This window comes from Rattus rattus, chromosome 11 (assembly GCF_011064425.1).
Source record: "Rattus rattus isolate New Zealand chromosome 11, Rrattus_CSIRO_v1, whole genome shotgun sequence".
NCBI classification, from domain to species: domain Eukaryota; kingdom Metazoa; phylum Chordata; class Mammalia; order Rodentia; family Muridae; genus Rattus; species Rattus rattus.
In genome coordinates this window covers 67,634,589-67,661,704 of record NC_046164.1, presented here as the reverse complement: position 1 = coordinate 67,661,704, position 27,116 = coordinate 67,634,589, and the positions used below count along the sequence as shown (strand labels likewise).

Below are 27,116 nucleotides of genomic sequence, written 5' to 3'. Positions count from 1 at the left end.
CTCGAAGTCCTAGCCAGAGCAATCAGACAGCAAAAGGAGGTTAAGAATACAAATTGGAAGGGAAGAAATCAAAATATCACTATTTGCAGATGATATGATAGTGTACTTAAGCGACCCCTCTACTCAAAGGATAAACAGGCTGAGAAAGAAATTAAGGAAACGACACCCTTCACAATAGTCCCAAATAACATAAAATATCTTGGTGTGAGTTTAACCAAGCAAATGAAAGATCTGTATGACAAAAACTTCAAATCTCTGAAGAAAGAAATTGAGGAAGATCTCAGAAGATGGAAAGATCTCCCATGCTCATGGATTGGCAGGATTAATATAGTAAAGATGGCCATTTTGCCAAAAGCAATCTACAGATTCAATGCAATCCCCATCAAAATTCCTACTCAATTCTTTATAGAGATAGAAAGAGCAATTTGCATATTCATTTGGAATAACAAAAAACCCAGGATAGCGAAAACTATACTCAACAATAAAAGAACTTCTAGGGGAATCACCTTCCCTGACTTCAAGCAGTATTACAGAGCAATAGTCATAAAAACTGTATGGTATTGGTACAGAGACAGCTAGGTAGATCAGTGGAACAGAATTGAAGACCCAGAAATGAACCCACACACCTATAGCCACTTGATCTTTGGCAAAGGAGCTAAAACCATCCAATGGAAGAAAGATAGCATTTTCAACAAATGGTGCTGGTTCAACTGGAGGTCAGCATGTAGAAGAATGCAAATTGATCCATTCTTATCACCATATACAAAGATTAAGTCCAAGTAGATCAAGGACCTCCACATCAAACCAGATACACTCAAACTAATAGAAGAAAAAGTGGGGAAGAGTCTGGAACACATGGGCACTGGGGAAAATTTCCTGAACAAAACACCAATGGCTAATGCTCTAAGATCAAGAATCGACAAATGGGATCTCATAAAACTACAAAGCTTTTGTAAAGCAAAAGACACTTTCATTAGGACAAAACGGCAGCCAACAGATTGGGAAAAGATCTTTACCAATCCTATATCTGATAGAGGGCTAATATCCAAAATATACAAAGAACTCAAGAAGTTAGACTTCAGAGAGCCAAATCACCCTATTAAAAATGGGGTACCGAGCTAAACAAAACATTCTCAGCTGTGGATTATTGAATGGCCAAAAAGCACCTAAAGAAATATTTAACATCCTTAGTCATCAGGGAAATGCAAATCAAAACAACCCTGAGATCCCACCTCACACCAGTCAGAATGGCTAAGATAAAAAAGTCAGGTGACAGAAGATGCTGGCGAGGATGTGAAGAAAGAGGATCATTATCCTCCATTGTTGGTAGGATTGCAAACTGGTAAAACCACTCTGGAAATCAGTCTGGAGGTTCCTCAGAAAATTAGACATTATACTACCTGAGGACCCAGCTATACCTCTCTTGGGTATATACCCAAAAGATGCTCCAACATACAACAAAGACACATTCTCCACTATCTTCCTAGCAGCCTTATTTTTTTTTTTAGAAGCTGGAAACTGAACTCAGATGCAACAGAGGAATGGATTAAAAAATTTTACATTTTTTCACAATGGAGTTATTAACTTAAGTATTTCAAAACAATGACTTTGAAATTCCCAGGCTCAAATGCCAATGAACCCCTAAAAATCCCATCCCCTTCTTTATGGAGGTTCCCCCCATCCAGAAAACACCACTTGATGTGCCCTCCCCAACAATCACGTTCATGGGGGTTCAGTCTTAGCTAAAAGGGCTTCCCAAGATGCAATCCACTAGGATATTCATTGACAGCTCAAGATGAAGGATGACCAAATGGGTCAGATCCCTCCTCTTTAAAAGGGGGGAAAATATCCCTAGGAGGAGTTGCTTGAAGCATTGTTGTTTAGAGGGCGTATCTCAAGGAATGGCCTTCAGAACCTTCCCAGTTCTTTCTCTATTCCTATCAGCCATCCAAACTCAGTTCAAGATTGATGAAGGCATTAAATGCATGCTGAAAGGGACTGTATATAGATGTGTCTCTCAGGAGACACATCCAGCTGTCCTGCAGAGGTCAATGCTTCTTTTTGCAAATCCATCTTGTCTAGAACAGGTGGCTTTGGGGAATTAGATGAAAGCCACATTGAAAGAGTTGAAAGGTGTTCCTTCTGTCATCACAACAACAATGCCTCTCTACCAGAGCTGCCAAGGATATTCTTGTTCCTAAAGACTTTAAAGATGGACTGACCCAGGGCTCCAACTTTGCATCATCTGTCTTGAGAATCATGTGTTCTTGGGCACCAGGGAAGGGAAAGCCCTTGGGCTTGTCAAGCTTATCCCCAATGAGGGCATACCATGTGTTTTTCTGTGATTGGGGAATACCTCACTGGGGATGATATTTTCCAGGAGAACCAATTTGGCTTATGGACATTTTATTAAACCGAAATTGTTTTTTGAAAGCTGAAAGAAATATTCCATTAAAATTTTAAAAAATGTATGGATAGGTGGACCACAATTTCTGTATCCATTCCTCTGGGGAATGGGAATCTGGAGTTCTTTGGCAGGACAGAGAGAGAGAGAGAAGGAGATATGAGAGAGAGAGAGATGTGTCTTTTTATATGTTAGAGAGAGAGGGTAGATGAAGAGAGGTTAGTTGGTGGACATCCTCAGGGAAGGGTTCAATGGGGTTTTCTGGGTCCAGAACAGCTTTCCAGAATGGTTTACATGTGCAATCCCTATCAACAAGCTTGGGAGGCTCTGGCATCCATGGTCCTGTAGAGGCGGGAGAGCCGCTGCATTTGTTGTCACCTGGTTTCCTCAGTCTTAGCCATTCTCAGATGCAGGTGGAATCTCATCCTTTTTCAGGGGCTGCCACCAGAAGTTTGACCATGTTCCAAAGTATATGGACAATTCAAGGTAGACTTGTTTTTCCTTTTCTTGTTCTTTTTGTTTATTGTTTGTTTAGGGCTGGGGGACCCCATTTCATGGGAGAGGGGGGCATTTGACATGGGAAGACTGGGAGGTGAACAATTGAGTTCTTGATGTATATTTTCCCAAATAATAAAATAGATGTTTCCTCGTGGTGGGGAGGACATGCTTGAAGGAGCCAGAGGCTAGGTCTGGTCACGGTGCATCCACAGTCAGAAGCAGAGAGGGAACAGAAAGTAGGGCCAGGCCATAAAACCTCAAGGCCACCCTCAAAACATAATTCCTCTCATAAATCTCCACCTGGGAAAAATGAGCTCAAAATACACGAGTCTGTGGAGGGTTACAGGTTCAAGACACAGCACCTTCCAAAATTATGTGTTGAAATGTAATCATTAGTCAGCATTTGAGATAGGGCTGGTAAGGGTGAATGAGGACAAAGGCAACCCCAGTGTGTACAGAGAGCCATTATAACAAGGATAGACACAAATGAGTCATGCCTCCCTTCCATCCTTCTGCTATTGGAGGATGCAGAACAAGCCCCACCTTGGGAGTAGCCTTTTCTAGACACTGCCTCTGCCAGTCTTAGATCTTGAGCATCCTATTTCCAGAGGTGTGGTAACTTTCTATTATTTCTAGACTATTCATTTTAAGGGATTGTGTTATAGAAGCAGGACCAGGCTAAAACAGTTCCTCCTTTTGATTTACACATATCCCTTACTTGCTGTGGCAGACAGAGAACTCTGGTCCCTTGATTCCCTCATATAGACACTAGTCCCATTATACAGTGTTGTCTTAGTGTTCTGTTGCTATGAAGAGACACGATGACCATAGTGACTCTCATAAAAGAAAGCATTTGATTGGTCGCTTGCTTCCACCTTTAGAGACTTAGTTCATTATCATTATGGCTGGGGGCTTGGTGGCAGGCAGGCAGGCATAGTCCTAGAGAAGTATTTGAGGGTTACAGTCTGACCCATAGGCAAAAACGAGGGACTGGACCTGGGTTTCTTGATACCTCAAAGACTACCCCCAGTGACACAGTTCCTTCATCAAGGCCACAACTCCTAATCCTTCTCAAGTAGGGCCACTCCCTGATGACTAGGTACTCAAATATGTGAGATTATAGGGGCTGCTGTTATTCAAACCATCTCATGATGTCATCTAAACCTGATCACCTTTGAAAGCCCCCACCTTAAAATACCATGCCACCTATGATCAGAGTCTGACCACATGAACTAAGGGTAGAACATTCCCTTCCCTCCAGTGCAGCCTAGGCTAGGCCTCTCTTATGGACCCTTGTGCTCCCCTCCATTGTCATCCTAACATCCTGCCCACCACTTGGCATGTCATCTTGTTCCTCTCCTTGTATCCAGAAATCCTGCCCCGTTCACTTCCATTTCTGGTGCATTAGCACTGGCCTAGAGTAAAAGGATTTGAGAGAGGTCACTGAGTAACTTAGTGCAATGGGCCTAGCAGAACATCCTATTTCCTGTCTTTGTTCTTCTTGCAGAGACAGTGCAGAGCTCCTGGAGGCTGATAGTGTTCATCTCACCCATGGGTTTGTAACAGGGATCCTTCTAGGCCTGCCTCTGGGGCCCATGTTAGCACACCCATGTGCTGTGCTTCCAGAGAACCCCCAGAAGAGGTGCAGAGACAGAGAGACTGGAGGAGCAGGATAGGTGATAGGACGAAAGACAACCACAGCCGCCTCCTTCCACAGTTGTTCCTGTCATCAAATTGGAATCTGGGTTGTGCCACTTCCGAGTATCCCTCTCACCTCAGCTGGTTCTCAGGATCCACCTCATGCCCAAGACAGAGCTCAATGGTGCTGTTTAGAGGAAACAACTGGAAACTCAGAGAGATAAGAACCAGAGGCAGCTGCTTTGCCCATGGCTCTGGCTGCCCCTGTTCCCCCTCCATGCTCACTGCTAAAAATAGCTGTGCTTTTGGGCTCTGCGTGGGCTGTGGAGCGGGAGGATGGCTGTTGATCTTCCACACAGATCTGATATCTTACGCACTGCACACAGCTTGTGTGCTCTGGCCACTTATCGGCATGGAGATCACAGAGACTTACCACGGGAAAGAAAGAAAGCCAATCAAAGTCCACGCACAAGCTTATCAAAGCTTTGTTTGGCTCCTGGTGATAGAAGATTGTTCTTAGAGCAAGCCTTTGCCTGATAGAGAGAGGTGGGGTCCTTGGAGTGCCTTCTATTCTGTAGGATTTGGCTTCTTCCCAACCCAGAGTTATGAAGAAGTGACGTAGGCTGCCTCTGTGTATGGGGCAGGCATAAAACCCAAGCTAGTTAAAGAAATGATGTCCACTGAGATAGTATAAGTGTGACCTAGGCATGCCTGGGCTCAGCTCCGCTTGGCCCTGCTTCTGCAATGGCCATGAGAAAACCATGGGGATGAGTCTGCCACAGAGTTAGAGCCAGAGAAGCATGCCTGAGTTATCCAGGTCGCCAGCCAACCAAGGCCACTGTAAGTCAGCCAACAGTCAGGAAGTCTCAGTGCTAGAGGTAGTCGTCATTAGAGTGGCCTCCCATTCAGCTGGACTTAGCATTGGTAGCAAGGTTAGCCCTGCCTAGCCTGTAGCACTTCCATCTACAACATCGGTGAGACAGCTGACTGCTCCTTGATTATACTTTTATGGTGATCTGGTAGCATGGTATTCAACTTGATTGTGCAATGGAACATGGGCATGCCCCTTCCTCTTTGGTCCATATCTGCCAAGTCCCCACTGCTAGGAACTCTTAGTCACTAAGCGAGGTTACCATAACCTTTTCTTGCCAGATCCCTGCTTTTCTTTAGCTCTGTTCCCCACCCCTCATGGTTGTTCTATTTGGCTGCTGGTTCCGACCCCAAATTTCAGCTCTACCTTAAGAGCTGAAGCCTACTCTGAGACCAGGGAGAGCAGGGAAGCTTGCCTGGGAGCTTTGGAGTTGGGGAATGAGCAGCTCTGAGCACCATCAATAAAACATTCATGTGTGTATGTACTGATGTTTTCGTCTCATTGAAATGCAGCTCTCTTGTCTCAAAGGTGACACCTAATGAGATGAATAGCAACACAGGGTTCCCTGTTCTGCAAATCGCTTCCTAATGTGGTTTTCAGAAGGGATGGGGGGACGCTGTCAGAACATGCCATGTGATGACCCACTTAGAAATCTGCAGGGTCCTGCCCCTGGTGCCTTCCTACTGAGTGGCACCTGCTCAATAGAAAAGCTTTAGAAAATGTAACACTCATTTACTCATGAGATAAACGATCAAAGATACAGAAAATTAAATTTCTGCCCCAATGTCCATCAAAGATATGACATGTGCCATAGAGTCCAATGAGAGGAACATCATTGTGAGTTTCCAAGGCTTCAGAATCCAGGTAATTCCATATGCTAGGAGGCCATGCAAAGTCTGTAGTAAACTGTAGAGAGACATACCAATGTGTGTTTTTGTGTGTGCATGTGTATGTGTGCATGTGCATGTGCATGTGAACATGCATGCACAAGTGTGCATCCATATGTATTTATATGAGTGTAGAGGCCAGAGGAAAACCTCAGGGCTTGACCATCCACCTTCTGTTTTTAACACATAGACAATAGCACCTGGGCTCACCTATTAGCCTAGACTGGGCTGGCCCTAAAGTTCATATGCTAAACTGCAGGCCCTTGTAGTTGAAGACAAAGTGGATTCAGAGATTTGATGTTTAAAGAACTAAAATGAGACCAGTGGGGTGGATCCTACTCTAATCTGTCTGGTGTCCTCTTGAGAGCAGGACACAGCCAAAGGCAGGTGGATGAGTGAAGGCCTATGGAGAAGGTAGTGTCTGCATCTGCCGACCATCTCCGAAATCTATGGATGAAGCTTTCAGATCCCTATGTGTCGTTATAGCAGCACATCAAGCTGGCCTGTTGGGCTCTGATGAACAGGTTCCCTTGCTGCTCATGTTGGGGTGCCATGGGGGTTCGTCTGCTACTACTGGTCCATTTTCCATATGGTGGCTCTGGTGCCTCTCCAACACACTTCATATTTATTCTTCAGTGGCTTCCATGCCCTTCCTGATGAACTCCAGATCACTGAACGGGGACATGAGGCCCAGAGAGACCCGACCCCCTGCATGTAGGACCGGGAGATAAAGCTCTCTTCTCCCTCGCTGTTCCTGCCACTGTTTCCTATTGCATCCTCATCTGCTGCAGCAGCATCCCACCTTCATTGTAGGGACTTCCCTTGGCCCTCCTACCCATGCCTCCTAGATCTCAGTAATGTATCCAACCCACAAAACAATACTGTGAGGTCTGCAGGGTTGGGACCACACACAACCTGTCTGCCGAGGTTCTTCTGTGCAGCGGCTTTGGGAAGAGTGAGGATGGCTGTAGGGACCACACCAGAGCCACACAGCCAATTGGGTCCTGGGCTTCCCTTTCTAGGGGAATTTTCATAAATGAAAGGGCTATAATCTCCCATGAGGTGGTTGGTGTTCCTGTCTAGATTCTGCCTCAGGGCAGCTGTCTACAACTTAAACAGGTCTGCCCAGAAAGTCCTCTCCATCAGCGGGATGGCAGTGGATGCTGCCCAGTACCAGCCTGTGGACAGCTCCTCCCTGAGGCTCTGCTTCCCAAGGAACCCTGCAAGAGGCACTTGCACCTCTCTTCATCTTTATATGCTTCTATGATCTGACCTTGGGTGTGTCTCACTAGAGAAAGGGGGAGGTAAGAGGGTGCGTCCCCTTCTTGCATACCTGCTCTCAGTCCTTCTGCACCCCTGCATAGGACTAGGACTTTACTGTAATTCCCCTCTCTGGTCCTCACCGTACCCTGTCATCCTCAAACCAAGATCTAAAAACAGCAATGACTTCAGAGGTGATGCCTACAGATAGTTAAACTCAACTTACCATGACAAGGCATTGCCCAGAATGTGACACATGTCACTGTCAGGACTGGAACAGTACAAATGTTTTCTGGAGCACCTAAGATCCACTCCCTCATCCCTCATTGGTCTCCTGTGCCCCATGCTGCACTGGGGCCCTAGGGAAAGGGGGAAGGAGATCTTGACTCACCATGCTCGTCCAGCAGGATGTTGTCTGGTTTGATGTCTCTGCAAAACAAACACAAAGAGAGGTGTGAATCCTGAGCCAGCCAAAGGCTACCACAATCTCAGGCTAGAGGCAAAGGGAGAGAAGCCCTGCATAAAAGCAAGGAAGAAAATGATTAATGAGGAAATTTGACACAAAACTGGCCTCCACACACATTCACAGGCAGGCATAAACACACAGACACACATAGACACACACACAAACATACACATTCATACACAGAGACACACATGCATACACACAGATACATACACATGCATACACACTCACACTTAGATGCACAGACACATGTATGCACATAGACCCACATAGACATATAGATACCCACAGCATATACTCTCTCTCTTTCTCTCTCTCTCTCTCTCTCTCTCTCTCTCTCTCTCTCTCTCTCTCACACACACACACACACACACACACACACACACACACAACACACACTCCCCAAGATTAACATCTGATACTGCAGTCCTTCTGAAGGATTGAAGAGTTTATGATCTGGCCCTTCATAGAGGGTCTCCTGAACTTCTTAGAAACTGAACCCCAAAAAGAGCACAATCTGGATAGGAGGAGTAGCTTTCTAGAAAGTTCTATTTGATGTTGCCATGCCAGCAAACAGCCTTTCCAAACCAAGGAGCAATTTGTAAAGACAGGACACTGCTCTATGATCTTTGTATTTGGGAACGTGCCAACTACCTGTGTGCACACATAGAACCTGAATGGCACGGGAAAGAAAAAGTAGGCCTGTGACAGCCAGCTCTGTCCCCGACCTGCTGTGGCAGGAAAACCATAGATTTTAGAGACATACACCCCACACATTCAGAGTAAATGTCACAGCTGCGCTGAGATGACTAATGACAGCTTTCTCGGAAATAAAGAATAACTGCTCCCGAGTTGATCAAATATTAACTCTACCTGAGGAGATATGCAGGGTTATTGCTGATGCCAGCAATCTCCTCCAGGGACAGGAGAGCAGCACAGCATCTATATGTCAATTCTGATTTTCATTGAGCCTTTTTTGAGCCTGTGAATGTTGATGAGCATTAAATAAACAGGGCCCTGCCACCGGGTTCATAGGCCATCCACGTGACCAAAGAGGTTGTGTGTAGAGAAGACAAGGGGGCCCTAAGGGAAGGATGAACCTGATAACAAAGAAAATTAAAACGAGAGTCAGGTTCTGGTGTCAGTGTGTGAAAATTAGGTCAGCAAGCACTAGCTCCTTCCCCAGAGTGGTTCCTAGCAGCGTCTCTCAAGGGGGAAATAAGTGTGTCAGGAATGTGATATTAGCGTGTATGAGAAAGTGTATGAAGGAAACACACTATTTTCTCCAATGAATATATACAAATACTGCAGTTGGACAACGGATACTCTATCAAGCCAGTTAAAAATTCTAGCCTGGAGGGAAAGGGGCGTCCAATGCTATGCCCCAACTGAGAAGTGACATGGAGTTGATGACTGCTGAGGGAGGGAGGGTTATTTTTCTTTGGGTGGGTGGACACTGGTATATATTTTCCACGACCCAATGGATAGATGCATACTCATGCACCTGTGAATAGCATTAGTTGGATCCCATGCATTATAAAAAATAAGAAGAGGATATGAAGTGTTGGGGTAGAGATATGTCTGGGAAGGGCCGGGAGGAAGGCATGGGGTGGGTATGGTCAAGAGACATTGAACACATGCATGGAATTTTCAAAGAATAAAATTTTACAGTAACAAGAAAAAATGAATGACACTGGCAAAAGAAAATGAATGATGAGGCAGGAGGAATGGAGGCATATGCACAGTAGGGAAATAAGGAGGAGGAGGAAGAGTAGGAGGAGGAGGAGGAGGAGGTGAGGAGGAGGAGAGGAGGAGGAGGAGAGGAGGAGGAGGAAGAGGAAGAGGAGGAGGAAGGGAGGAGGAACATGAGTTTAAGGCCACTGTGGGATGAGATCCCACCCATTGAAAAACAGAGCTAAGAGAAGGAGGTCTGAACAGTGTCTCAACATCCACCCATAACCCCAGAGGCCTTTTGGTTTCAGACCTCTAAAGGGGAAATTATCCTGGGGGAGAGTGGCAATGGATGGAATATGGGTGCCCACGTCAAGTTTTAAGCCACCAATGAGGAAGCGGCCCTGAATGCATGGCCTTGGTTTCAGACCTAGGAGAGTGGAGTCCAAGTTTTTAAGCCGCCAATGACGTGGTCATTTGCTGTCTACCCTGGCATATTGGAAGATAAGTGGGTAGGTATGCAGTTTACCTCCATGAGCCACATTAGAAAGCCCCTGCTACCAGCATCTTGAACCATAAATCAGGGCACCATTGTGACCAATGATAAGGGGCTGTCCTGTCTGGCAGTCTAGCTGAGGACTCAGACTGCCTGGGTCCACCCCTCTCCTGCCAGGTGGGCTATCCCTGTACTTCAGTTTCCGTTGCTGAATGGATTAAATAACGGGTGCATAGAACACTACTTTTATGTCTGTTCTTAGCACGGAGCAGAGGCTCCAGTGTCGGGGGAGTCTCTTCTCACTCTGTTCCCCAACACAGAGTAAAACTGATCTGACCAGTGGACTAGCATCTTAGGAGGGACCCAAGAGAAAGTACATGACAAATGACCAATGGCAACCTGGGACAGGGTCTGGTGGAGACAGTTAGGGTCATGTGACAGGCAAGAAGCAGGCTGTCCTCTTGGGAATGAGGCAGCCAGAGTCCCAGAGGAGGACGTGTCACCCTGCAATGGACCTCCATCCCATGGAATATGCCCAAGGTGATGGGTGGCCTTGATTTGGTTTGCTTATTTTTCTTTTATTTTTTAATGTATTTTATGTATATGGACACTTTGTCTGCATGTATGTCTGCACACCAGAAGACAGCCTCAAACAGTTAATCTGCCACATGGTTGCTGGAAACTGAACTCAGGACCTTCAGAAGAGCAGTGAGTGCTTTGATCCACTGAGCCAACTGCCCAGCCCCATTTATGTCATAGGACAGAATACATGGGACTTCCTCTCCACCAGCTTGTCATCTTATTGCAGAATTTGCTGAGGCACACGCAGTGTGGGCCTGCACTGTCTTGGAAGATGAGAGCCTTCATGTATGAGCAAGGCCGCATGGCCAAGTCAGGCAGGGGACCCCAGGAAATGAAGCCTGTGGTCGGTACGTAGCTGGTATGAAGGAACTTCAGTTTTAAGATACAATGACAAAACTCTGCCAAGCACCCTGAGAACTTGGGAGAGGATCCCCAGGGTATACAAAACTGGCAGTTATGAGGGCCAAAGTAGAGGGCCTAGAAGAGATGGGCCTGCATTCTGGAATACAAACATGGGGGGTTGAAAATCTCCAACTTAGTGGCCTTTGCTTGTGGGGCTATACTACACCAGCCATGGGGTCCTGGGCACTCAACTCTAGGCCTTGGCTTCCTCATCTGGAAAATGAGAAACAGCGGCTGCCTTATGTGGCTTCCAGGAGCCTTGATCCACTGCTCAGGGTGCCTTCCAGACTGACAGCTGAAACAGGCAGGGACTAGGACTACAGGTGCTTGGAAGAACTCCAGGGTAGACCCTCCAGCTTTTAGAAAGTGAATTCGATTTTGTCTGAATGTGATTTTCTGGCAAGAGCATGGTTCAAGAGGTGGTGGCATGGGGAGGCCGGTAGGGCAGCTTGGGATATAATAGAGTGCTTTCTGGACTGAGCCTCTTATCAGAGCTTCTTGTTCAGCCCTTCCAGGTCCATTTCCTCTGTGTCCATTTTTCACAGTGATTGTATCTCAGCTCTGGTGCGTCACCCTGCTGAAAACGAGATGCGTGTCCAGAACAGACAGGAGAAGCATGGAGCCGATGGGCGCAGCCGTGATGTTATTTGCTGTGGACAGACTCTCACTTCTGAGCCAGTCAAGATGACACACCAATAGAACGAACGCCTGAGAAGCTATCAAACCCGGGCTTGCCCTGGAATGAACCTCAAGCCCTGCTCAGGAACACTGTAGAACATCGGCCCTGCTGGCTGTTTTTAATAACAGCACAGATAGATGGCCAAGGAGGGCTAGGAGGCTGTTTTTGCCTCTGTTCTTTGCTGGGACTTCTTAATATTCCACACTGATGATCTCGGGCAGTGATGGAGACTATTGAAAAGCCCAGAGGGGTTATAATTTGCATTTCCCTAATTGCAGAGGACATAGAACACTTTTAAATGACATTTCTTAGTCTTTTTAAATTTTACTTTTCTGTTGAGAGTTCTGTTCAGATCCATAGTCCTGGTTTTGATTGGGTTGCTTGGTTTTGGTTTTGGTTTTGGTTTTTTAGTTCTCTGTATATTCTACATGCTAACCAGCTGTCATCCTCAGGTCTATCTCTGGATCAGTGCTGTCTGATTGGGTGAATGGCTCTCAGTGGGAAACTTAGATACATGCTTACTGTTCTTTATTCTGGCAATGAATCTCTCTCTGAAATCCAGGATACTTTGGATTTATCATCTCTCACATATCAAAGTGCACGTCTTTTAGACTATGACCCTGTGACTTTACAAAGCACATCTGGCCCTGGCCCTCCCCCTTCACAAGTCCTCTCATGGTTCTTTGGGGTCAACAGCCCTGGTGGGTTCATTCTCTGCGTAAGTACAGTCTTAAAAATGAAAGAGTAACACCAAGACATGTATGCAAACTTTGAACTAAAGATAGCCACCAAGTATGCTGAATGTATGTGGGAAACACGCATGGCTGGCTTAACATGTGGAAACAATTCTTTCAGTGTCCACAAGCTGGGAAGGGTATAGTGCCTTGCACATAGCATGCAGCCTCACATGGCTGACCTCACTCTTCTCTTGTTCCATCCATGGTCAGGCACTGCTTGGGGATAATGACTTCTTTAGCTATGCCAAGAGCAGCCATTACTTGGTGACACTAATTAATTCAGTCCAAGAGCTCTGTCCAGCCCTGGCTGGAGGTGAGCTGTGTGACTGAGGAAGTTGTATCTGCCTCAGTACTTCCAAGCACATCCCTAGCAATTCTAAGCTTTCAGAAGGTGCAAACTAATCCGAGAACATACTGAGACCAATGACTTTCTCCATGAATGAGGCAGACAAGTGTCTGTCTCTCTAGGCATAATGAGGGAGCCACTTTCCTGTGGGCTGGGGCATCACAGAGCCCCAGAGCTTCCACAGACCCAATTCCCAAGGTCAGGTTGCATTTTTTTCTATTTGCACTGAGCATACTGAGCTGAGATGGTCTGTGTCTGAGTCAGTCTGCTTCCACAGAGCTCTTCAGGAGGAAGCCTCTACAGCAGCAGGCAAGCAACAGTGGAGAGGGTGGGTGGGTATTTGCCAGGGGCCTTACAACCACTGACAGGCAGCTGAAGCTGTGGTGCAATTAATATAAAGTTTTCAAACTCAGGCACAGACCATGTCAGTCCAGTATGCTCAGTGCAATTCTCTGTTCACACTGGCTCTGCATCCCATGGCCTTCTCCTTCAGTCCGGTCCACCATGTCCTCATCCTCGACTCTCCCCTAGCTCAGATTCCATGGCTCAGGTCTATTTCTTTTTCTTCCAAACTTTTAGCACTTTCCTGATCTCCCCAATTAGAACCAAGACCCATTTAGAACTGGCTTCCTCACCCCCCCTCTCTGTCTCTCTCTGTGTCTTTCTGTGTCTTTCTGTCTTTCTCTATATATATCTGTCTCTCTTTCTCTGTCTTTCTCTGTGTGTCTGTGTTGCTGTCTCTCTCTGTCTGTCTCTGTCTGACTCTCTCTCCCTCTCTGTCTGTCTGTCTCTGTCCCTCTGTCTCTCTCTCTTTGTCTCTCTCTTTCTGTCTGTCTTTCTGTCTCTGTCTTTATCTCTCTCTGTCTTTCTCTGTCTGTCTGTCTCTCTGTCTGTCTCTCTCTCTCCCTCTTCCTTTCTTTGTCTGTCATCTCTGTCCCTGTCTGTCCTCTGTCTGTCTCTGTCTCTGTCTCTGTCTCTGTCTCTGTCTCTGTCTCTGTCTCTGTCTCTCTCTCTCTCTCTCTCTCTCTCTCTCTCTCTCTCTCTCTCTCTCCCCCTCCCACTCAGCATTTTCTACCCACCAACTGCTGCAGCCAGAACTTATTCCCTCTTCCTTTCCCTCATTAGTTCACAGCCAATTGAGCAACAGGTCCCCTTCCTTGCATCACAGAGCAGTGTTGCCTCTGGCATCCTGTGTGACATCACAATACAACAGCCACTCTCCACTCAAACCTTCCTTATTATTCACCTGCTGAGGAAACCAGGAATCTCATGTGCCACTTAGTGAGGAGAGTGCTGAGCAGTGTCCTGTGTGATCAGGACTCTGAAACCTAGAAGAATGCACATCCGCACCCAGACTGTGGGGTTACTACTGATCTTGGGTATCTGACACAGCCTGAGGCTCCAAGGCAAGACAGGTGGCTGAACTGAAGATGGGTCAACTACAATACACTGGCAGGACTTTGTTTATCTAAACAGGAATGGAGTTGTAGGAATACTAGGCAGAAGGAATTTTTCCTGTGGGGCCATCATGTATATTGTCTGTTTTACCTGGAATTATGATGTCAGACATGGGCAAACTTACAGAACCCACTACACACCTCCTAGCCCTGGTGACCTGGATCTGTCTATCTGCATCTTCCTCCATCTGTCCCAGTTTGCGGAGCTGAGCAGAGTTTCACCAGTGGCCTTCACTTTGCTGTACCCTTACCTGGGAGGGCTAGGCTCAAATACACATGGATCACCCCTTTGCCTAGGCTGATCCCCAGTACCCTAGCACTTCCAGCCTTCTTTCCATACACCCATCACCCAGTGTGAGAAGCACGCTTACTGACTAGCTTGCCTAAGAGCGGGTTGTCTCCTGTGGTCTTGTCTCCAGGACCAAGGACAGCACCAGCAAGCCCACAAGCAAAATGTTAGTTCTATGGCTGAACTGAGGCATGCGCCCCACCAGAAGGGCCTGTTGACTACAGCATGGCTTCCCAGGTGGCTGTAGGTTAGCAGCATCAGGAGCTTCAGCTTTTCAGGCCAATTACCACCTTCCATTTTTGTAGGCAAGACAGCCTGCAATGTCTTCCACGTCCAGCGGGGAGTGAGAGCCCTGCTCTGCTTATGGGGTGTTATGATTTGAATATTCATCATCCCTGTCTCATGCTGAAAGGATTTGGAAGTGGGACCTCGGCGAGAGGTAAGGAGGGCGGTGTCCCTAGAGTTCAGGAGACCCAAGTCAACAGCTTGTTCCTCCTCCTCATGCAACACCTTGTTGTGTTGTGATCTAATAAAAGCTGCTCATTAAAACACAGGGGAGGTGGTGGTCAGCCCTGCTTTCTTTGGATGCTGTGTTTCAGCATTTGAGGCCCTTGAACCCTGGGGCAAGGGCACCCAGTTTGGCAAGAAGGAGAGGGCATTTACCTTGTGGCTCATGTGTGAGTCCATGTGGGTGGTAGAGAAACAGATTGGCAGCTCAGGGGGACAGCATACAGACATGCCTATAACTGACCACAGGGCTCAGAGTGGTAGCACAAAAGGGGGGCTTTCTGCTATGTTTTACTAAGGAGCCTTGGCTTGTGAACAGTCTGTATGGCACTCTCAAATTGAACAGATACCATAAGGATTGCTATTTTTAGGTCCCAGATGCTGTCAATTCTATCCACAAGGACATGCTGCTAAAATGTATGAAAGTCACAGTCTTGGATGGTCAGTGTTGGGAGTCACCTTTGGATTCTACTCCAAACTAAGTAGCCCTAGGTCTTACACAGTCTTTCCAAACTTCCATTTCTTCATCTACAAAGTGGGTTAATCATTGTGTCTGCCTCCAAAGGAGAGTGGGAGCTGGTGGAGCTGCCGAGAGACCCTGTGTGGACATGCACAGTGGCTGGACATGAAGGTGTCCCATGGCAAAGCAAGTGCTTTAGAAAGACCAAAGAGTGCTGGGTGGACGTGGTGACACAGGCCTATAATACAGCTACTAGGGAAGTTGAGGAAGGGAAACTACAAGTTCAAGGTCAGCGTGGATAATTTGATGAGACTGTGTCTCATAACAAAAATTACAAAGGGGACTAGAGATACAGCTCAGTAGCCATGGGCCAAAATAGCAAGTCCTAGGTCTAATATTTCAATGGGAGAAGAGACAAATGAGCCCCACCAGACTTTGTAAGCAGAGAGACTGGGAGAGGTAGCTGGGCCAGGGCTTGCATGGGTGTGAAGTAGCTGTTAACCCCCAAATTTCATGGAGGACTGTGGGGGCCAGCAGAATTGGTGATGACCTCAGGAAGCACACACCCCCTTCCCTTTGTCTTTGCTGGATCGTGTTTAAGGAAAAATTCGCCTCTAGAAGTTCAGAGTCCATCCTAGTTAAATGGAAGAGGTAGCAATATTGATTCAGGTATTGATCACTTTGACCTCAGACCTCTTTCCTTCTAACAAAGCAAAGGAGAAGCTCAACCTGCAAGTGATGGTATCTATCCATGACTACTGCCATGTTTCTTCCCCCCCCTGCTCTCTCTCTCTGTATTACATGTGTAGAGGACAGAGGACAGTTTGTAACAACTTTGTCTTCTTCTACATGCAGGAAGCCAGGAGTCCAACTCAGGTCATCAGATTTAATGGCAAGCACCCATACCCACTAAGCTATCTCTCCAGCTTGACTAGTATTTTGAATTGACCTGATATATGTTTGTAGTTTGAATATTAATGTCCCCTATTCACATTCAAAAACTTAATTCCTGAAGCAATAAAACGAGGTACAGGGTGGTGTGTGTGATTGGGACCTGTGGGCTCCCCCTCACTGAGAAATTAGTAATTTTCCTGAAGAGTTTGATGGAGCCTTTTCTCTTAGGGCACAGCGAGAAACAATCTATAGGAAAAAGTTGATTCTCCTGGCCTTGACCTTGGCCTTCCCATGATGAAGAACTGAGAGCAATGCATGCATTTCTGTTGTTTATGAACCATCCAGCCTAAGGTAGCAGTCATAACAAACTAAAACTAGCTTCTGGAATTCATAACAAACATAGCCGCTGCTTCTCTAACAAGCAGATTGATTGCATTTTTGGAACTAATTCATCATAGCAAAAACTATTAAGACTAACAGAAAATATTAATATGCAGATATGGCAAGAATTTTAGTAGAGAATTCATTGGGATTTCTGTAACAGGTTACCAAAATTTAGGCTTTAAGAGATGACCTTTATTCTCTTAGTTCCTGATAGCTAGATTTCAGTCTCAGGTGTCTACAGGCCTATGCTTCTATTGAGGACTCTAAGCATGAGTCCTTCCTGCCTCAATCAGTTTTGGATAGCCCCCAGAGCTCAGACATTACCCTTTTCACAACACCTTCTTCCTTCTCTGTCCTGCCATGTCCTTTTCTCATTCTTAATGTCCCGTTCACTGAAGTCAGGGCTTGCCTTATCTAGCAGGAACTTGTTTAATTCCACCTGAATTACATCAGCAAAGATTTATTTCCATATGAGGTAATAGTTTGAGGTCTCAGACAGATGATAATTTGAGAAGGTTACAGTATGGTCAGTGTGGTGGTTTGAATGAAAATGGCCTCATAGACTCACAGGGAGTGGCATTATTAGCGGTGTGGCCTTGGAGGAATTGTGTCCCAGGGGTTAGACTTTGGGGTTTCAGATTCTCAAGCCAGTGTCATTCTCTCTTCCTATTGTCTACTGATCCAGATGTAGAACCACCTCCACAGCACCATGTCTGCCTGCCTGCCGCCAGGCTTCCTGTCATGCTGATGATGAACTGTAAACAAGCCTCAATTAAATGTTTTCCTTCATATATGTTGCCATGGTCATGGTGTCTCTTCACAGCAATAAAAACCCTAAGTCAGTCACTGGGCCACTGAAAATAGGGCAGAGATCATGGCGGACAGAGTCCATTTGGTAATCATGACTATAGAAACCAGGAAGAACTCAGGCAGGTGCTGACACTCTTGAGTTGCAGAAAGATGACCGTTATGTGGAGGGAGAAGGACATAACCAGGTTCAAGGGGGACATTGGTAGGAAAGGATGGGGTGGATAGCAGAGGCCCCATAGGACAGGAGACGTCAAGAAAGCGTACAGCCATGGCAGTTCAAGTCCTGAAAACCACTTGGTGGTGCTCCCTTCTCAGAGATAGAGAGCTTGAATGAGACCCAGCCAGAGGAAAAGGACAGAGGGTGGCATCCATGCTAAACATGTATTGTTTGGGACTGGGAGATGTCCTGGTGGAGTTGGCCAACCGATAAACAAGGAAGATTCACAATGGAGACACGGACATCACCTCCAGGCATGTTTAGGGTTATCCTGTTCAGGCTTGGCTAACACAGATCCTCCGGTTATGCACATGAATGGTCAAAAGCTGGGCTTCTTCGTCTTTCTTTGCTGTCAGGGATGCCTCCCCATAGGAGAACCAGAACTCTAGAGTTTCTTCCACTCCAGTCTGACCCCAATCATAGCTTTCAATTGTGTGAGTGAGATAATTGAATTATAGTTCAAAAAGACAATCTTTACTGACCTCAGATGTGGACTAGATGAGGCTTCCTACCAAGCTCTGTGTCTTCTGCTTCTTAAGGTCTTGGCTGTGGTCATAGCAATCTAAAAACTTTCCTGGGCCCACAGGTTTTTTTAAAAAAGTGTTTCCAGTGCTAGCACAGAAGAAATTGCATAAAGCAATCTGATTGTGAATGAGTGGTAGAGAGGGAAAAGAGGAACTTTAGTCCAAGAGTCTCCACTTCCTCATGCTGATGCCTTGGGCTCAATGCACGTGGGTATAGCCATGATTGTAAGGGCAGCAATGAAGCTGAAATCTTATTAAACAGCTCACTGATCCAGAAAAGACAGGAGCACAGCCATCTCCTTTCCAAACATTTGGAAGCATTGAGTCCCATATAAGATGAAATATTAATGACACTTTTCTTGGGATGATGGCAGTTCAAATAGCAATGACAATATCTCATAAGCAAGAAAGAGCTAGGGGCAGGGAGGGACTAGGAGTCCTGAGGTACTAGATACTGCAGGGCTCCTAAAGAAAGCGTGATCAGCTTTAGCAAGAATAACCAACCCATGACTTAGTCAGATGAAGACAGGACCAGGGGGAGTGCCAGGGTGTCCTATGTATCCCTGTTAACTTAGCCCTACTTAGAGTCAACTTGGAAGAGGAAACTTCAGTTGTTCAGATTGTCTCATGGGCATGTTGTAGGGGGTTGTCTTGATTGCTAATTAATGTAGAAGGGCTCAGCCCACCATGGGTGGCACCAGTCCTAGACAAGTGGGCATGGGCTGGGCCCTTCTATATCAGTTAGCAAAGAAAGTTCTTTGAGCATGAGTCTTGGAGTGAGTGATCCAACAAGCATCATTCTTCCATGAGTTCTGCTTTGAGTTCCTACTTAAGTTCTTGTCCTCATTTCCCTCGTGATACACTACAACCTGGAAATATAGGCCAAATAAACCCTTCTCTCTGTAAGTTGCTTCTGGTCATAGTATTTTATCACAGCAACAGAATGGAACTAGGATATGGGCCATAGAGCACTTCATGAAGTTGTACTCTTACTAAACAGTTCAGAAGCCATTAAAATTCATGTCTAACCTTTGTCCTCCACACCACCTATTCTTTTGGCTGTCCTGCTTGTGGGTCCTTTCTCTCCCATCCTCCAAATGAAAGCCTAGGTACCCATATCCTCTGCATGGGGTTGGCTGTGTTGTACAAGTTCCATGAACCAGAACAGAATCCTGTGAGGGTCAGACAAGATTTACCTGAAAATATTTATGCTGACTTTTGCCTCTATTCCAAACAGTTCTGAAAGTTGGCTTAAGCTATACAAACCACCAATGGACCATACAGTAAATGTTAGCAAGAAGGTTGGGGGAAGTAGGGCACAGGCTCTCTGAAGTCCCTGAACCGACTTTCCAAAGTGCTAGAAACATCTCTGGGCAGAGTCCAGCAACTGTGTTCTGGGCTCAAGTTTACTTGTGTAAAGTTTTATGAGGATACTCTTGCCCTTAATCATTTATTGGTTCATCAGTAGCATGACTATCTCATGCTGCCATGCCTGATGAGCCTACAGTGTCCATTTGCTTTTATGTCATCTTCACACCAACATCAGAGGGATCATGGAAGGGAGCAAACACAAGACTGACACAGACTCTCCATGACTAGACCTTATAGGCTCTTCTGAGCTGTCTCATCAACTCTACCTCATGTCAGACAGATGAAAGTTGACCATGATTGGTCAGTGTCCTGGTCAACTTGGCCCAACTCGGAGTCCCCTGGGAAAGGGAAATGTCGACTGAAGAATTACCCAGGTCAGACTGACCTGTGGCAAAATTGGTCTGCACCCTTGCCTCGCATCCTTATTAAGAGACAACAAGAACCCACAGCAAAGTTACTAAGTTCTGACTGGCTGGTGTAGAGAATGGAAGGCAGGCCTTCTGATGCCACATGGAAGCTGCCGGGTAGAGCAGATGCATGACATTCTGTCCCTGTGGCATGTCTGCTGCCTGTCCCCTGATGTCCTAAACAGCTAAAGTAAAAACAAGAATGGGAGAGGCAGGTGGATGAGCACGCATTAGGTTTGGCCCTTGGACAGCAGTGGCTGAACTGAAGCAGGCATTCGTAGGTATCTTGAGGCTGCTCTTTCAGGGCTGGAGGAACATCTAGGCACTGTGCTGCAGGGGGACAGAGGCACTGTGTTCTCCATGTTTACTCACTCTCTAGCATGGGAATGGAGTCACCACATCTCTGTCAGCAGCAAGAGGCAAAGTTAGGAAGAGGCTGCATAACAGTGGGGCTGAGAAAGTTCTAGAGTTTTTCTATGATGGTTTTGTGCAAACTTCATGGCTTGGGATAGCCCCAGAATCAGCTAAGACAGAGTCAGGTTGTAAAACATTAGCTTTAGACAGCCATGTCCCTCACTATAGTTCAATTCTACAGATCTACAGACCTTGGGAAGGGCAGCAGAATAAAACAGTGTGGGGGGCTATCTCCATCTCAGTAAAATGCAATGCAGGAATGGAAGCATTTCCCATGTGCTTGTGACACTTCTCAGTTGAGCCAACACCCTGTCCACAAGTGTGAACCAACAGCAAATCTTGGGCTGCCTTTCGAATTAAAAGTGGTAGAAAGAGAGAGAACTACTCACAGTGTTCCCCTTGGATTATCTATGAACCCATTTGTGTCTGGCGACAGGACAGACACAACTGCCTAGACAGATACTCTGTCCGAACATGCTGCCATCTTTCTTTGCCTGAATATTTTCTTCCATGACTGGGAATACAAATAGGCCTCACCCGTGGGCTGTCACACACTTTAAATGCAGAACTTGAAAGTCTTTGAGATTAAAGTATACTAGACTGGGTTTGTAGCTACCAAAATCTCCTGGGATGCAGAATCTTCCTAAATCATTGTTGTAACAGGATACCTGAAACTGGGTGACTTATTCAGGAGAGAAGGTTGTTCAGCCCAGCGTTCTGGAAGTTACAAGTCTAGAATCAAGTAGATACACTTGGTGAGGACCTCCTGCTTCATCACAACATGGAGGAGAGTGGAAGGGCAAAAGATGCAGCTTCACTCTGTGACATTCCAATCTGCTTGTAACTTGTTCAGTCCCACAAGAGTGAGAGCTTACTATATGACAATTAACCAAGTTCTGAGACAGTGACGATTGTTCCACACAAAGGAGCCCTCAAGTCCCAAACAAGTACAAGGTCCATCATCATTCAACCTTATTACCTTAGGCACTAAACTCCAATATGAGTTCTGGAGAGGGCAGACCATATTCCTACTGTATCACTCCCCAGGGAACTACTATACCAAGGTGGTAGAATAGTCACCAGGGCACAAGGGGGATGGAAGTAGAAGCTATTTGACTTACATGTTTCAGTGGCACAGATTATGTAACACATTAGTCAAGGTCACATTTCCTACTTAAAAAGTTGGCATGTAGCCTGTCAAGTTCTGTAGCTGTACTGTGTCGCACTGTGCTTCTTTAAGCCATTGTGTCAACAGTGGGCTAGCAGAAGCTGCCAGCTCAATAGCCCCATGCTCTGCCCCAGTCAACCCTTCCCACCTTCTCCCTGTAGGATCTCCCAGCTTCTGTTGAGATGGGGAGCTATGTAGGGTGTGGGGGTGTTTTCCAACCAGATGGATGTCTCTAGATCTTTCATCATCGAAGCCAGTTTCCTCGTCACTCTGCCCCTCCCCCCTGTTTTAGTTTTGCCCTTGGAGGATACACAGTTTGGGCATCTTTACCCTTCCTCTTGTCAAATCAAAAGCCCCATGAAGAGCTCTTCTTGAGCTGCCTGTGCCACTTCCTGATCTTGAGAGTGAATGGCTTCTCCTCCCACATGGATGGAACCATCTCCACGGTCTCACCAGAGCCCTGTGTGACATTTCTATTTCTGCTTCATTCCTAGGGAAAAGAGGAGTGCTTCCCAGCGAAGAAGGGTGACTTATTTTTCTTCTGAAAGTAAAATCTAGATGTGGTGTGAAAGGAAGCATGGAATGCTGGCTCTGACAACTGAGGGTGTAAGCTCTCCCAGTCAATTCTCATGCTTATTGTCAGTTTAGCTTTCAGGTCCACAATGTGCACAGATGCACGAGGGAGAGGTTTGGATTGAATAGGTCTGGCAGGATGACGGTCATACACATAGAGCCTTGGGGTGCAGTGGGCATGAGATTTGAAGCATTTTTCAGGGCCACCAACAAGACTGTTGAATCACATTTGCTCTTCAAATCTAGCAGACATGGAACCTGGCATTGGTTTAAACAAAGACAAGGTCAGAATGTGGACCCATGTCATCTGCATAAGATGCCAATGTTCCTGCTTATTACAGGAACATTACTACATCATAGAGGCCATGGGAGACCAGAAACACCAACTACTACTGCAGCTGCCACATGGGGCCGAGTGACTTGGCCACCCGTGCTTCTCCTCATCCCAACATGTTACTTTGGTCGTCAAAGCTGCTGTCTTTCTTCATGTGTTATCTCACCTCATGGTCTGTCTTCTGGGGTGTGTCCTATGCTCACTCTACAAGGAAGAAAGCCAGAGCCCCAGAGATCAATAGATTTGCTCCTATAACACGGAGAATAAGTGGCCGAGCCCTGCTCCAGCCCACTGATGAGTATTTTAGTGTTCTATCTACCTTGTCACTCCAGGATGGTAAGAGGGTGTGGAGGGAACAGATGGGCTGAGCTGTGTGGGGACACACCTGCGTCTCAGCACCTGTGTCCTTTCTCTTATTAATCTTCACAGGAACTCCGAGGTTAGTTAGGGAAAGTAGATCAGGATGGAGGGGATCGAGGTTGGTTTCCACAATGAGAAGGGCTGGAGTGTGGCTCTCCTGACCTGGTCCCTGCAGTAGGACTCTCTGTTTCCCAGTGTCACACTTGCTTTCCACTGAAACATGACTCAGGTTCTTTCAAAATGAATGTGGTCTGTGAACACACATCGGGTATGTGTGTGTGTACACATGTGTGGGTGTATGTGTATGTTGGTGTGTTCATATATGTGGGTGTGCACAGGCACATCTGTGAACATGTGTGGAGATTGATATTGGGCATCTTCCTCATCTTTTTTTTTTTTTAGGCTAGGTCCCTTGCTGTCCCTGAAGGTCACTGACTGACCAATAAGCCCCAGGGATCCTCCTGTCTTCCTCCCTCAGCGTTGGCATTGTAAGTGATGACAGATATTGTATGTAGCTTCTGAGGATCTGAACTCTGCTCCTCATGCTTGTGTGTCAAGCACTTGATGAAGGCATCTCCCAATCTCCTGAATGCGCATCTCATAGAGACAAACCTAGGTGGGGCACACATCAAAAGTCTGCCCACAGCGGTTGCCCTCCCACGCTTCTGCAAACAAGTTAACGAGGGTGAAGTCCTGAGTCAGCTTCTAAACCAGCTTCCTCTAAGGCTGCCCCGGAAAGTCCCCATCCTCAGCAGTTTGAGTCTCAGCAGCTCACCCCAGAGATGGGTAAACACATGCTCGAATTCCACTGACTCACTAATCAGTCCCTTTTGGAAAATGAGTAAGAGCCAGGGAGATGATAAATTCCTGTTAACTTTCCAATCTGCCACAAGAAATGTTGATAAATTCCACCGACTGCCACTCACCACAGGGACGTACATTTTCAGGCTTGGAGCTGAGGTTTTTCACACAGAGAAATCTCTTCAGCCCGGCAGCTCCCGTCCCTTTCCTGCTATGGAACAGTGGGTGTGGGGCTTCGTAACCATGCAGGGAGTTACAAGGAGTGAGGAAATACCAAGAAATCTTAAAATGCAAGTAACTGGCACTTGGAGTGTCACTTAGAGAAAAGTCACAGGTTCTTGCTCCCCAAACTAGCTCAGTTCTAGAAATATCTAGAACTTACAATGTACTAGGCAGTGTTTAATGCTGGCAAAGTAGAGTGCACGAATACCTCAAACTGTGGTCTGAGGTAGGAACCAGATGTATAAATATGGAACTTTCTAGATGTATGCAGAGCTCAGTAGAGACACAGAGGGGAGAGGGGTGACATTGTGTGGGGAGACTTCCTGATAAAATCTGTGTTTTACTTTCTAAGAAGAATTGACTGGAGTTGCTGAGATGACATTCAACACAAGAAGATTTAAAGGTGCATGGTGGTGGTGGCTGGGTTTTCATGCTTCCTGTGGTTTCTTGCCCACTTCTTCTGTGCCTTTTAAGAAACCCTTTGCACTGTGGTCCTAGAGGCTTCCACGGGCTCAGCCCTCTAGGGTCAGTGGTTTCTGTTTGGAGTTCATAGGAATTCACTTGGGGTATGTCTTGAGGGGGGGTTAGTTTAGTATTTGCTCTGATGAGCATGTGACTCCAGAAGAACCAATCGGTCTTCTCTGGGGTAGATGTATGAGTTTGATGGAAGAGATCTCATTGTGCTGTGGTAGTTGTGGTGGTCCAGCTGGGCACAGGGCAGTATGAGGCTGATAGCAACGTTGCTGATGGCTCACTGGGAGACCCTCTGAGGGGTTCCAGAGATCTCCTCAACTCTTTCACTCTTGCTCTCTATCTCTCTCGTGCAAACTATCAGACATGGTGGCTTTACAAACTCTTCATATTCTGACTCAGATTTGACTTTTATTCCTCACGGTGACTGTGATGAAGCAGTGAAGACAATTGCATGGATGTTTAGTATCCCAAGGTGGTTGGGCACTAGAGGAGGGTGCTCATGGGAGTAGTGCACCTTCCATTGCTTTGCCCTGTGGATAGACAGCACTGGCTACTCACTGGACAACAGGACCCTCATCTCTAACATTGAGCTTGTTCCCTGCTAGGGTGGTTCACAGACAAAATATATATTCAGACAGCTGAGACTAGCCTTGGAGTGAGGGTAAATTCTCAAGAGAAGATTATCTAAGGAAATGATATCTTCAGTGATGGTAGTGGAGGTAAGGCAGAGGAACACTCTCACCTTTGTTCTGTTTCATATTTTTTGGCTATAAAATCTGTCCCACTTTTGGCACATATATGGTAATATCTATGTTGCCAAATCCCTGATATTTATATTGCCCTATGCTCTACTTACAGCCTTTTGGATTCATGGCCGTATGAAAGCAATCCACAACAGTAGATACTGTACTCAGATTTGGAATGTTTCGGTTGTTTCTTGTTTTCTGAGACAGGGTCTCACTACGTAGCCCAGGCTGGGCTCGAAATCACAATGCTCCCACTCCAGACTCCCAAGCCCTCAGATAACAGGAGTGAGCATGGGTTTCTAATTTTACCCTTTTCCTGAGTCAGTAACAACACTCAGTCATCTTCACAGAAGCCTAGCAGTGGCAAGAAGCCACCAAACTATGGTCCTGCTAGACGAAGCTATGACGCTTATGTTTATAAGGGCAATCCTTCTGTAACTCTTGGAGCACCTGGAGGGCTAATTTTAAAATTGCTTTTTAAGAGTGTCGTTTACATTACAAATTAAAGCTGGCTGTGTATGATTTTATGCCTTGTTCTTGGTGCTATATTCTCATTTTATCTTTGTTTCTTAGAAGGGTCAGTGTTTTAGATCATCTCTCTCTCTCTCTCTGTCCCTCTCTCCCTCCCTCCCTCCCTCTCTCCCTTCCCTCCTCCTTTTCTTCTTTCTTTAATAAAAAGCTCTGTTATTAAGCTGGCTTCAGTCATGTTCCTACTATCTTGAATTCATCAGTCACAGCAAAATTTTTCATGGTAGTTTAGTGGGACTGACCAGGAGGCAAGAAGGGAGCTAAGAAGTCACCCCACATCCTTTGAGAGACAGGTCCAGGCTTTCTAGCTTTATCTGATGGACACCAGGGAATCTGTGAGTACATTTTAGGAACCAAAGTGTTCAAGTTCAGTTTTGAATCAGGAAGATATGCACAGTAAGGGCTGAGTTGGTCTGCTGTTAACTCATGTGTGTGTGTGGGGGAGAGAGAGAGAGAGAGAGAGAGAGAGAGAGAGAGAGAGAGAGAGAGAGAGAATGAGAACACCCCCCTACTTGCTCCACAGGCATACAGAAAGAAGAGATACTCCTCTCGGGAAATGTCTCCTTGAATGTGAATATACCAAGAGGCAGTTTAGCTCCATAGTAAGGAGAATTATCTAATTAGTTATGAAAATTGAATTCTTCTATGTTAACTAACAGGATGAACACTTCAAAGGAACAGATCTCACCCACAAAAAACGTGCAGCTAACATGTGGCACAATTAGCAATTGCATCAATTAATATAGAGACAAAGGGATAAGTCACAATAGGGAGGCTTGGGATTGCTTCTACTCCCATAATTCTTTGCCAGAGAGAAGAGTGTTACTGGGACATATTTCACAATCCTGGCAAGCACATCATTTTGTCTTAGCATCAAAATCTAAAGGTAAGTTTTACAGGCAATTATGGCCATGGCCCTAGTGCCAAGGTCCAGTGTGCAACTAAAGTACAATGTTTGTCTTGAATCTCCAAAGAGACACACCACCAAGAACCTGAATTCAGTCCTATCCCAGAGGACCACAATCACAGGACCAAGAAGGGCAAACTCATATTCTTTGTTTGCGTGTGTGGACACATGAATGATTGGGTGGACATGTATGTTCATGTGTGTGGATGACAAGATTGATATTGCATGCCTATCTTGTTTCCCTCTTTGTTTACCAGTTGATTTGGAAAAAAAATGGGCGGATGCATAGGTGGATCCGTGGATGGACTAATACATAGGTGGGATAAATGGGT

The 27,116-nt window shown here is 46.1% G+C and overlaps 1 protein-coding gene across 1 annotated transcript in view; it reads right to left on the bottom strand.

Moving 5' to 3' along the window:
- The window catches only part of Stk32b (serine/threonine kinase 32B), a 238,002-nt gene that overhangs the window by 45,961 nt on the left and 164,925 nt on the right, over positions 1 to 27,116 (bottom strand). Inside the window, 1 exon segment of the mRNA XM_032916591.1 lies at positions 7,950 to 7,987. Within this exon segment, the coding sequence (XP_032772482.1) occupies positions 7,950 to 7,987 (38 nt within the window).